This window comes from Furipterus horrens, unplaced genomic scaffold (genome assembly GCF_987537825.1).
Source record: "Furipterus horrens unplaced genomic scaffold, mFurHor1.1.pri manual_scaffold_6, whole genome shotgun sequence".
In the NCBI taxonomy this organism is placed as follows: domain Eukaryota; kingdom Metazoa; phylum Chordata; class Mammalia; order Chiroptera; family Furipteridae; genus Furipterus; species Furipterus horrens.
This window is the reverse complement of record NW_028327176.1, coordinates 131,467,752-131,480,988: the sequence shown is the minus strand read 5'-3', so window position 1 is coordinate 131,480,988 and position 13,237 is coordinate 131,467,752. Positions and strand designations below refer to the sequence as shown.

General features: G+C 34.4%; 1 protein-coding gene across 1 annotated transcript in view; it reads left to right on the top strand.

The window, feature by feature from the left end:
- Positions 1 to 13,237, top strand: part of RARS2 (arginyl-tRNA synthetase 2, mitochondrial) — a 62,604-nt gene that overhangs the window by 120 nt on the left and 49,247 nt on the right. Inside the window, exons 2-3 of the mRNA XM_090279652.1 lie at positions 8,453 to 8,526; positions 12,829 to 12,928. Coding sequence (XP_090135778.1) covers positions 8,453 to 8,526; positions 12,829 to 12,928 — 174 coding nt within the window. The remainder of the gene's footprint in view (positions 1 to 8,452; positions 8,527 to 12,828; positions 12,929 to 13,237) is intronic.

Sequence of the window (13,237 nt, the reverse complement as noted above, 5' to 3'; positions counted from 1 at the left end):
GAAGGCATTCCACTGCTGTGGGCCAGTCCTCAAATAGCGGGATGGCAGGCTCTGAGAAAACCCTCCGTATTTCTGCAGCCTTCTTCCCCCTCTTTGAAGCTGTTTAGCTGATGAGGGTAGGATATGCGGCTTAGATCAGTTTTCAGGGTGAAAAGTAAACTTTGAAAAGCACGTGTTGCTTTTCTCCCAGTCCTTCCTACTCTACAGCTTTGTGTGCTTTATCTGGGTGGAAAGTCATTTGGCAATGATTAGACCCCATAGAAATTAATATTGACCTAGTGAAATCAGGAGGCTTTGGCTGGAAATGAATGACAAAGATTTATCCAAGGGTCTTAAGTTCTAAACCAGGAATACAACTATGTATACCGAGAGTGTGCTGAAGAAAGAAGGAAGGATTCTTATAGTATTGGGTTGGCCAAAAAGCCCATTGTTTTTTCCAAATGATGGCTCTAGTAGTGCTCAGTGGTCTTTTAACTTAATTCGAAACAGTTGTTAGACTGTATTGTGCAGCTGTCACATCAGCCAGCATGCATTTTTTAAAAAATCATCAAAATTGGTGAAATTTTTGTGCAGCCATTTTAATATTGAAGATGGAAGAAGATATGCAACTTTTTTGTGTGTATTATGCTTTATTACTTCAAGAAAAGTAAAAACGCAACTGAAATGCAAAAAAAAGATTTGTGCAGCGTGTGGAGAAGGTGCTTTACAGATCGAATGTGTCAAAAGTGATTTGCCAAGTTTCTTGGTACTGTTGACATTTTGGCCAAATAATTCTTTGCTGTAGGGCTGTCTTAGGCATTGGAAGATGTTTAGCAGCACCCCTGGCCTCTACCTGCTAGAAGTCAATAGCGGGAGATAGCTGACATACTCAGAATATGCAAATCAATAGTTATTGGTGAAAATGAAAAATGTGTTTTTACTAAAAAAAGTAAAAGACTTTTTAGCCAACCCTATAAAATGGAATCACCATAGTCAAGTTGCTAAATTACTAAAATAAAGTAGGTTGATACATGAGGAAGTAACTTTATTGTTTTAACTAGCCTGGAACTTAAAATTTTAAATTTCCAATCCTACATTAATCTCTGGATATACACCAAACCTCCAGGTAATCCTCTTATTGCTCTCTGAGAGAGAAGAATGACTTTCATTTGTCTAGACCACCTGACATCCATTACCCAAACCACTGGTCATCTAGATCAGGGATTCCCCAACCTCTGGGCCTCAGACCAGTACCGATTCGGGTCTGTTAGGAACCAGGCCACACAACAGGAGGTGAACTTGAATGTGCTTGAATCATCCCCAAACCATCCCCCTCTCCCACCCCCACTGTCCATGGAAAAATTGACTTCCACGAAACCGGTCCCTGGTAGCAAAATGTTTGGGAACCACTGAGAGGATTACCATCTAGGACCAATTCAGAGGGTAAGAATGCAGAACTAATTCTCAAGAACTTTTTGACCAACCGAATATTCTTCAGTGTTCTTTACACTTAGTGTTGTTGATGATGGATCTGAATTTTTCTTCTAAAGGATCTAATTTGAGAAGTGGTCATTTCTCTTATGGTTACTTTGGCTGCCTGCCCTAACATTAGTTTGATAACTCCAAAGATAACATGAGATCCTGTTTTTCTTGATTTAGAGTCATCTTTCAACACTTCTTTAATTAGAAAGAGAATATAATATTGCAACAACCTTGCCCTCCAAATCATTTAGGAAGGTCTCTTCTGAACCCTGAAGTTTCAGTTGTTACTGTCTTTGCTGCCTGTTTGAGTCTGAGCAAATGCAGATCTGTACTTGAAGAAAGTCTCTGCAAATGTCGGACTGCTTGTTCATTGGCTCTTGGTGGCAAACATATACACCTGACCTGGTTATATTTGGGAGTAAGACTGAAGAACCAGAGGTAATTAACAGTTTAAGTAACTTAAGATCTTGAAAGAGTAATTCATAGAATTTTAAGACGACCTTGCAGGCTGGTATATGGATAAAAACATAGAGCTAATTTTCATAAGATGTCAGTTCTGCCACCTAGATGTCTGGTTACTAAAGCACAAGGAACTCTTTGCATTAGCAAAATTTGGGTTTTTATTGTGAGTACCAGAAATTTTGTTCTTGAAATTGGCTCCTAGCTGAATTTAGAATTTTTCTAGAGCCAAAGTGATAGGATATTTTTTGGCTTTGTATTCAGTACCTGGGTAAGCAGGATAGGAATTATGTGTGCCTGGGAAAGGAATGGTTAGGAGCTGCCCAAAAGTTGATTAATATAATGAGTTTTCTTATACTGGGAGCCAAAGATTCTATTATATTAGAATCTCTGATTTCAGATTACCAAATCTAAGGCTTAGAATTGTACCTTGTACATTCTAAACGTTTAGTACACGTTAGCTACTATTATATTGTACAATAGAATCTCTGGTTCCCTGACCAGATCTGGAATGCATGGGTTTTTCACTTTTAATACTCCTTGAAGTGCTCCCTGCCTTCAACCTCAGGCTTCTTCCTCTCTCAGTTGTGTTTAATATATTTCTCAAGGACCATGCTTAATATTTTGTGTTTTATTTCTCTGTTAAATTTTGGGCTTTACTGTTATAGTCTTTTATTATTTTATTTTCATTGAGTATAGTATACATTCTCTAAAACTTTTTTCTGTCATCAATAGGCCCTCGTTATACCTGTGGTAGCCCTAGATGAAGCCCAATGCCTGGAGTATCACCATTACCTGAAGGTGAAAAAAGAAAAATCTTATAGCTAAGGGAACCCATAGGCTACATTCCCACCAGAAAAAGCACTAAGTACAATCCTATTGTTTCCAGAATAATTATGAACTTGAGAGAATGTAGGTGAATTAAAAACCATGTTCTCTGACATTTCACCACTTAACAGTGGTTCTTTTATTTTGTGTGTGTGTGTGTACGTGTGTGTGCACCATCTGTATGAAAGATATTTCTCTAATTAAAAGCACTCACCAGCTTGAGCACTGATTGTTAACATGGAGGGCAGCTGGTATCTTCCTAAGCAGTGGTTCTCGAGGTTTGACTGTAGACTGGAATCATCTGAGAAGCATTAAAAACTACCTAAGTCTAGACCCGTTGGCCTGGAGTGGGCCTTGATGCTCTGAACATCATCAGATGATTTTGTTGTTCGTCTAGGTTTAATAATCAATAACCAGGGACAACCAGAAGGCAGAAAAGTGTAGTGCAGTCGTCCCCACACTTCACTGCACATTACAATCAGCGCAAGAACTTTTAACATCCTGTTGCTCAGGTCATACCTTGTGCTAATAAAATCAGAATATTTGCATGAGCCAGGCATCAATGTTTTCTAAAGATCTCTAGGTCATTCCAATGTGTAGGGAACCGCCGGTATGAACACTGATCATGAGGATATATGGATGTAAATCCAGCTTTTCTGATAGGTAAGTTCTCCATCCCTCATTCAAAAAATTTGGAAAATTAGCTATTTTATAGGCTTGTCTTCAGGATTTAGTGAATTAATATGTATATATAATAGTACTTAGGATTGCGTTCGGTGCATTGTATGCATCAATAAATATTGTACATTATTACATTAAATTAGAATGCTGAGGATGGTATTTTTGAACCCCCTTTTCGCACCACTACCATCCAGAGGCTTTCTGATGTGGGGGACCTAGTTGTACATTTACCCTCAGTGAATACTCTACTCCCACATGAAGCTAGATCATCAGAAAGCTACAGTACATATCTGAACTTTACTTAATTTTCAATGGGAATTCTTTAGCAGTACTTCTATAAAGTTCTGCTTTTATAAAGAAAAAAATCTTTTTCCTTTTTGCAAAAATAATGCCTGTTCATTGTTAAGAATTAAGTAATAAAAAAGATTTTAAACTTCCCCATAAATAATCATCATTAACAGGTTGACCTTCATTTTAGATATATTTCTTTGGAGATACACAGCCAGGAAAAAAGAAGGAAGGAAGATAGGAAGGAAGATTGGATAGATGAGCTTTTTATAAAGATTGGGCTGTATTGTAATGAGTTTTTGTTTTTAAGTTTGCTTTTTAAAAAAATTTTATGATGAATAATGTTCAACTACTAAAAGTGTAATAGTGTTAGGATTCCCCGCGTATCCATAACTGAAATGCTGTCCTAAATAAAAAGTATTAAACATAGTTTTGCTTGAATTTAACGAAAGAAAAAGAAATCAAAGTGCAATGCAAAGAATTGTTGATGTATATCCTAAACGAGTCCTGCAGTTAAGAAAAGAGATTATACAGAATGTTACAACTTGGAGTGCTTCTTTAAAATCTTGATGTTTCAAATTTAGAAAGTATCAATCCCTGGCAGAAAGGAGGACTTTAGAATCTGAGTAACTTTCTCACTCAAAGTTTGTACCCTCATAGTCTGTTTATTAACGTATCTACACAACTTTTCTCCTGTTCATTCTGTATCATATTGGATAGATGCTTACTACCAATGCTTTTCCTGGTACATGGCTTGATTGCTGGATTTCTTTCTAAGTAGATTTTTTAAGAAGGGCTCATGCTGCTTTATTTTATTTATTTATTTATTTTTTAAAGAAATTTATGATTTCTCAGATAAAATAATCCTGGAAGTATCAAGAGGAGGCTTAATCATTAGGGAATTAGCATGATCAGAAATGATGTCAAAATAATAGGTTTAAAAAATAATTTAAAAATCTTTATTTTTAGCAATACAACGACTGAGCAGGTGAAACAAATGTACCAGTCTGCAACTTCCCTAGTGAATGAATCTAGTCCTATATAATAATACCATTGCTAAATTATTTGTTTTAACCAGTTGATGCTCTTTATGATTAGGTAACAAGGCTACAAGTGCATTTTTTTTGTGTCTGGATTTTTGATTGGTGCTATAGTTTTAAAATTTAGTAACTTAGCCCAATGTAGCTAAGTATTAGATTTTCTGTTATTATCCTTTCCTGACATAGTAATTTCCTTTATCTGTAGATTCAGTTTCTTTTTTAATGGAATATTGACTCATGAAGAAGAATATAGATAGTATTCATGTACTCATTACTAATTGGGATGGATTCATAGCTTGTAAATGACATGCACAGATATGGCAAACACAAAATCTCATATGTGAGGAAAGAGAATTTGCAGGGGTGGTTAGCCAGGAAATTTTAATAATATTTGCAATAATTTATTTTTCAGTTATTAAATTTTACATAAGTGGTATTCAAACTGTAATTATCCTGTAATTTGGAGTTTGTTTGCCTCAATTTTAAAAAAAGATCTATAATGCACCGGGGTTTAGTTCTTTCATTTTACTGCTGAGTGGTGTGTCATTGTCATAATATGCTACAATTTAGATTTGGTCCTTTACTTCAGGGTTTTTCCTTTTATTGAATATTATGCCCTGTTATCTCCCATCACTTGATCACACCTGTGATTCCAGCTGCCACTTGTGAGAACAATTTCACAGGTGTTTCCATTCACTTACTGCTAACAGCATCCCATTCAGTTTGAAAGTCTGCTAGTTCCAATCCATACTTAACTCTAGTGTAGCTGAGTTAGTATCAAGGACAGCCCCAGTCAATGGGGGATGGAAGCTCCTGTTTCCTATTTTTGGGTAGACAATTTTGGTAGACATTGTGCATACTTCCTAGGAGGCAGTAATGAAAATTAAGCCCCCATTGCCTAGAGCAGTGACCTTGATAGCACAATCTTATATTGACTTTTTCTCCTTTCCTTTTACTCTCCCCAATCACTGCTGCCCTCAGGAATCATCTCTCAAATAAACTACCTGCATTCTATCCTTTTCTCAGGCCCTGATTTTGAATGAGCCAAGGTATATATCTATGAATACGTTTTAATTTTTCTTGGATTTGGTTGATTTATCTGTATGGCTTCTGATAAGTGAGACCAAGTTAGGATGCCCTGCTAAATAAAGCTGCTCTATTCTGCTTCAGAATCTGTTACAGTATATCTTTTCTTGGCTATCACTTTTGGAAGAGTGGCTTTGGACTTTGTCTATCCTTATGTATTTGCTACTGGAGAACCAATGTACCCATCTTCCTGTCCTCTTGCTTCCTTTGCTGCTCTTTTTATATTTTAGGGACACCAATTATCCTAAGGTTGGATTATCTTTGTGCAATTTTTTTTCTTTCCCTGATTACTTTATGTTTTTATAACACCTGTATTGTCTGATTGTCTTAGAAATTCTATGTCATATATTTATTTTTAATTATAGCTGTTCTCTTCCTTTGTGTTTTTTATTCTGTATTAAAAATGTTTGAGTATCAATTTGTTTATTTAATTTTTAGACTCCCTTTTTATCTCATTCTTTTTGTCTTTTAGTTCTTGTTTATTGTATTTATAAATCTTGAAGCACTTAAGAATGTCTTTTCTTCATTGGGTTATATTTTTCTTCTAGACAGGAGTTCTTTGATCTCCTGTATGGCACATTCCTTCTCTTCTTTTTCTTTCCCTCTTCAAGAGCTCACCCACGGAGGTGCTCAGGTCCCTGCCCTCACCTCCAGCCCCCCGTCTTTCTCTGTCCCTGTCTCTGTCTTTGTCTCCGTTTGTTTGCCTGTATGTGATGTTTATTCTTCTTCATCTTGCCCAGGCTTGACAGCTCTGCCCAAACTTTGTATTTTTTCCTGCATTGTGCGGGTGACTTTCTCACTCTCCATTTTAGAATTGTTCTTGGCTCACCTCATTTTTGTAGTTACAAAAACATAAACTCTGCAGCTCCACATTTCTCTCTTGTCTCTGCAGTAGGTCGTGGTGATCTGTACACATACTCCTGAACTCCGACTTGGCATATTAGGTTTTTGCTATCTAGCCCTGATATTTTTTCATATTCCCATAAAAGTTCCTCTTGTGATTCTTTATTGCCCATGCAACACCAGATCAAGATTTACTTCCTGTAATGGGGAATGTACAAGTATTGTATTTCCATTGGGGAGGCCCTCAGTGTGCTGTTCTAGAATCTTCACTTCTGCTGGAAAGTGCTGGAATTCATTTCTCTGTTTACTCATTCTGTCCTGCAGCTCTGTAGCATCTCCTATCCATAAAGAGGAAAAAAAAATGGAATTCATTTTTCTCTCTCCAGATTTGGGGTATTAATGAGGATTGTTAATTCAAGTTAGGAGCTAGCCAAACAAGCTGCATCCATTCCTCTTCAGAATCTGCTATATCTTTCCTTGGCTATCATTTTAAAGTTTATATTTTTGGATTCTGCCTATTCAGTGTATTTGTTGATGGAGAACCAGACATCCTACATACTGAAAAATCAATATATACTAGATCAAAGCAGAAATGTACAAAGCATCTTAAAAATATATGACATCTCCAGGTTTGCAAATTTTGACTTTTATTTTTAACATTTGTGAAATCTAACCAAGTTTTTTTGACAATTTGAGAGTAACATTACTAGTCAGGAGACAGTGGTTTTAGTTTTACTCCCATTTGGAATAGTTATAAACAACTCTGAAGAAAATTTCTTTTTATATTCTTACTTTTCCTATTTACCCTATTTCTCCCTTGTCTGCTTTCTCAACAGCCATGGTTTGTCCATTGCAAAGGCTTTATAAAAATTGAGGAGGCAGGGAAGAAAGATCAAAACACTTTAAAATCCATATGGCTGTCCTGCTATTTCACTGTTTTTAAGCATTTCTCATTGAAAGGATATAGGTATGACACAGGGGTTAAGTGTAAGTTCTTGTAGATTACTTGTGTTCACATCTGAGGTTTTTCAGTGAAGCCAGTTACATGACTTCTTGTATTTCAGTTTCATCATTCATGAAATAAGGTATATAATAGTGTGAAAGACATGGGATTATTTCAAGGAAAAATTAAGGCATATAAGATGTGCCTGCCATGTAAGAATAATTCAGTAACAGGAATTGATTAGGGCAGTAGTTTAAAACTATGACTATTCATGCATTATAGTCATTCAAGGAGCTTTTTAAAAATCCAGACCCTTGCTATTCTGGTAAACCTTTGATGGGACCTGGGAATTAGATTTTTCCTTTCGTTATTTGTTTGTGTATTTGTTTACATTTAAGTGCCATGAGATTTTTGTCTCTTTTGTTCATTGTTGTAACCCCGATTCCTAGAACAGTGGCACAAAATAGGTACTCAATAAATACTTTATAAATGAATTATAGTTGGTTCCTCAGTGGTTCATCTCCTTTCTTTTTGTAAAAAAAAAAAATTATTTTTAAGTATACATAGTTCATTCTGGGGCAGGAAAAACAGTTGCGTTTGTTTCTTAGTGTCAAATCCTCTTCTTACCCTCAATCCCTGGCTACCACTGATGTATTCTTCATCCTTACAGTTTGGGGTTTTCCAGAATTTTAAGTAAATTGAATCTTAAACTATAAATAGCCTTTTGAGTCTGGCTTTTGTCACTTAGCATAGTGCATTTGAGGCTTATTTAGTTAAGCGTCTCAATATATTAAATCTTGCTCTGTTTCATTTTTGTTTTTAGCTTTCCAGAATATTGGATCTTCCACCAGAAAACTTGATCAAGTCAATATCTGCTGTTCCAATTTCCAGAAAAGAGTTAAGTATAATATATTTGTAACAATTTAAAATGTTTCTGACTTTGTAAATATACAAAAAAAAGTTACTCTTCAATTCACAGAATAGTCCATGAAATTAACCGTATTAGTATACCTGTGTTGTTTTGGTGTTTGTTTATACTATTAACTAAAATTATGGCAAAGTCTTTAAGAAGAATGAAGAATAAGGTTCAAATTCAATTCTGTAACAGTAAATAAAAGAGTGAAGATTGTGGTTGAAGGACTCTTAGAGATTCTACACCCATCTGGTGTTTGAATACCATTGTACAATATTTACCTGCTAGGTTTTTTTGTGTTTTTTTTTTTTTTTCCTTGTCTCCATTTGAGAACTCTCAGTGATATAGATAACTATTGGTTAGGACTACATGCAGCCAATAGTTGCCTTGTTGGATACAGGGAAATATCTCTGTCTTTATGCCTTTGATCATTCTAAATGATACTTGTTTACCATTTGGCTAGAACACTTTAATATTTGGATGAAGTACCCTGTCAGTCAATTAATAATGACAAGAAATTCACTGCATGGTAACATTTAAGCCCCAAGCTTTAGAAAGATGTAAAGATATAACCATCAGTATCATTATGTCCTTATGTTTTTTCCCCTTTGTCAGGATTTTAAATAGAGTAGGATAAATATTCTTGCTCCCAGATTAGGGCAAAGAGATAAGTGGAAAAGGAAAAGAAAGCTACTTATGGCATTGTAGAAGAGAGCATCTTAAAAATGGCATGCTGGACCTTCCTCTATATTGACTTCCAAGAAGAGAGGCAACCACTAACCAAGGAGAACTTATGATTATATATACATTGATGTACTATTCTAAACTAGTTACCTATTTCACAATATCTGTAAATATCATTCTGCATAATCATGGGATTGTATCCATTTTTATTTTATGTTTCAAAGGCCTTTAATAAGTTAAACCGTCTTGGTCCATCTTTTGGATACGGTTTCTTTTACCTGCCTGGAGCTCCTTTTGGTAGCTGTACTTCAACAATCTGAAATACTAAGACTTTGGTTTATAGAAAATAAATATTGAAAAGGACCTCAAATTTTTCTAGGCTAACAAGTCTAGAATTCTACATATTACACTATTTACAACAAATGCTTTGTCACAAGCCCAGTGTCCTTTACAGAACTAAAACCAAGCCTAACTATTCTATATTTCTAACTTTATTCTAAAATGCTATTCAATGCTGAAAGATTAAGAAATAATTTTGTTAATGTGGCTTATTTAATGTGATATGAATCAATTTGCCTAGTTCTCCTAGTTCAATTATATTTTCAACTATGGTGGAACTTCTATTTAATACTGATCATAGTAGAGAGGATTAATAATTGTTATAAGCCAGTAGTACTCAAGTCTAGAGATTTCACTCTAGCACAACAGCTCCTCAGAAGGTGTTGGAAAGTAGCTACAGTAGTCCCTCTCATATCACGGTTCACTTACTGTGGCCTCACTGTGTCGCGGGATTTTTTAGAATATATTTAATTATTTATCGTGGATTTTTCGCTATATCGTAGGATTTTGCGGTACTGTATACGTATATTGTTAAAGTTACATAGGTTTAAGAGTGTAGAATAAGTGTAAGATTCCTACTTCATGGGGGGTCTAGAACGTAATACCTGCGATAAGTGAGGGAATACTGTATTGCTTTTTAAACTTTTTTTAAAAATTTAAACAGTATTAGAGGAATAGATCAATCACTGTCATTGGCACATGACCAGTTGTGTTTCACCTTTACACCTACCCACTCTCCTTCACAATGGGTTATTTTGACAGCTACCGCTTTTCATAGTCTAGGTGTTATGTCTTTTTAAAGGTTTTTTAAAAAATTAATTTGTTTTTCTATCACAAAAGCAAAACAAGATAATCTTAGGGAAACTTAGGAAAATACAGAAGAATGAGGAGAGAAAAGAATTCCCATTAGTCTTACTGTTTTGAGATACCTGATGTTAGCAAATTGGTATATTTTCACATTTTCTTTTTGAACATGTCTTGCGGCCTTTAAGAAAACAGTTATAAAACTACTATATGTATGATTCTTTAATCCTTTCTCTTGACATCATTCTTTTTTATTTTTTTGCAAGTATCACTTTTAACAATGGATAAATAATACTCTAATGTTCTCCTGCTAATGGACATTTAGAAGGTTTACAGTTCTGACTTTTTTCATAATTCATATTCAAGAATTACATCTTTAAATAGAGCAAAAAGTTCCTTGTAGGTATATAACAGTCATTGAAAGCTCTCAAAATAGAAACCCGGGAAGTAGGTCAAGTCTGGTTGATCCCCGCCTACCTCCTTAAAGCATTTATTTCTCTTTTTGGTCTTTTTTACTGCCAAATAATCTTTTGCATCATTTCATAATTTATGTTTTAAATAATCCTAGTTTAATAAATTATTGTTAATCATTTTCGATAGACTAAAACAGTGATTTTTTAAAAGGTTGTCCTTCTATCACTGAACTAATTGAGGATATTTGTGATTTGACTAAGATAATAAAATTTTTTAATTAAATTGAACTAGTTTATTATTTGTGTCTAGAATCAAATTGTAGATGCCTCCTACTAAATCACAATTTTAAAAAACTATCTGTAGAAAATCATGTGACCTCTTTGTTTTCTAGATGTCTTCAGAGTCATTCTGTAGGTTTATCGTCATATTTAACCTTTTAGAACATATCCTAGCTCTGTGTTAAAAAATCATTGTTTAATATTTCACACATTCAAATCTGTATAATTTCAATTAATATTGTTATTATGGAACTTACTACTTTTAATGTAAATTTTTTTCATTAAAAAAAATCTTTTTGTGTTATTTTCTTATTTCCATTTTGTTAAACTAATTTCTTCAATTTCCCATATTATTGGCACAAATACTCGACTAAGTTATCAGAATCCTTTGGAAATAATAAATAAAATAAATACATTCAGACCTTATATGTGTTTCCACAGTTAAAGTTAATCTTTAGAAAATGAGATTGTCATTTAATCATTAGAGAATAGTCTTAGGAGTAAAACAGAGTACAGTTTGCCAACCAAGCCAGTATATAAAGAACTACAGACAGAATAATTCCCCAGGTCTCAATACCAGTACTATTAAACATTTTTTATTTAACATTAGAATTAGGATTAGTGTTATTTGACCAGAAGTTAATTTCTCAACGAGACTATGAAGTAGGTACTATAATTATTTTACTGCGGTTAAAAGGGAGGTTTAAGCAACATGCCCAACATCACACAGACACTGCTTAATAGATGAGCATGGGTCTGTAATTACAGCTTAAATATCAGTAGATAAGTTTAGGTAGGTAAGTATAATTCACATTAGGCTGCTGGATAATGGAATAAGGCTCAGGAAAATTCTTAATGGTCCTTGTTGACTGGGTTATTTAATGTGCTATTAAACAGAAGAGACACAGAATTTTTTAGACATCTTTCTGAATTTTAAGAGCAATAACAATGGAATCATTTGTACCTCTCAAAAATGTGTCCATTTTTCTCTTTTTAATTCTTATGTTTTACAGTTGTTCCATTATTTCCCCCTTCGCCCACCTCTGCTCAGCCCGCCTCCCACTTTCATAGCCAATCTCTACCCCATTGTCCATGTCCATGGGTCATTCAGATAGGTTCCTTGACTAATCGCTTCATCTTCTTTCAAACAGTCCCCTCTTTCCTCCTCCCCTCTTACTACTGCCATGATTCTATGCTTCTGGTTCTGTTTTGCTCATTAGTTTATAAAATGTGTTTTTTTGTGTCAATGACAGTGGGCTAGACACTGGTTCAACCCACTTATTCTGCTCATAGAGTCATTCTCTGGTTCCTTATTAAATAGCAAATGTTCACTATGAGTAATTAGGTAGATGTTTCTTTATCAAGTAAAAATTATTTTACACTTTGAAGTATTGCAAACCTACAGAAAAATTTATAGAGAATAATGTTCATTAACACTCACATGCTTACTTTCTAACATGTCAGGTCTTAACTTTTTCCAAAGTGGCTGCCCTACTTACCTCACAGAGATATCATGGAGCTATTGTACAATACAATTAGGTAATAGAATAGGAAGAATTTTATAAGAAGATAAAAGATAAAATTCTAAATAAATATACAAGCTTATGATATTTCTGATTTATTTGCTTTCTGTATTGAAAGCATAATACCTTTTTCTTATAAAATTGTGTCAATGTGGAGAATCCATATTGATTAGTCTTTTTTTGTCATACTAGTAATGTTTTTAGAGTAACAACAGCTTTTTCCTATTTCAACATCTGTCTTCAGAGAAGTAGCTGATTTTCAGCTTTCTGTGGATTCTCTGTTGGAGAACAATGACAATTCAAGACCCGATATTAAAGTTCAAGTCACAAGACTAGCAGAGAAGGTACCTTAGCATTATTATCTTTTTTTGACCTTGTAATACACTTATTATTTTAAAGGAAAAATAATATTCTGCAGGCTATCTCAGTGATAATAGTGAATTTAATAATGTTTCTTTGTTGAAGGCACCTTGGAAAATATCATTTAAATTCATTTTAATCATATTAGGGTGATTTTTCAAATTAGTTATATAGCATTCCTGTTGAGCTGACGTTGTTCAATTTTTTGTTTAACTACTTACAGGAGGACTGAAGTGGTAATTAACATTACAGATTAAAGCTGGATGGACTTCTGAATTTAGGAGAACAAGCTT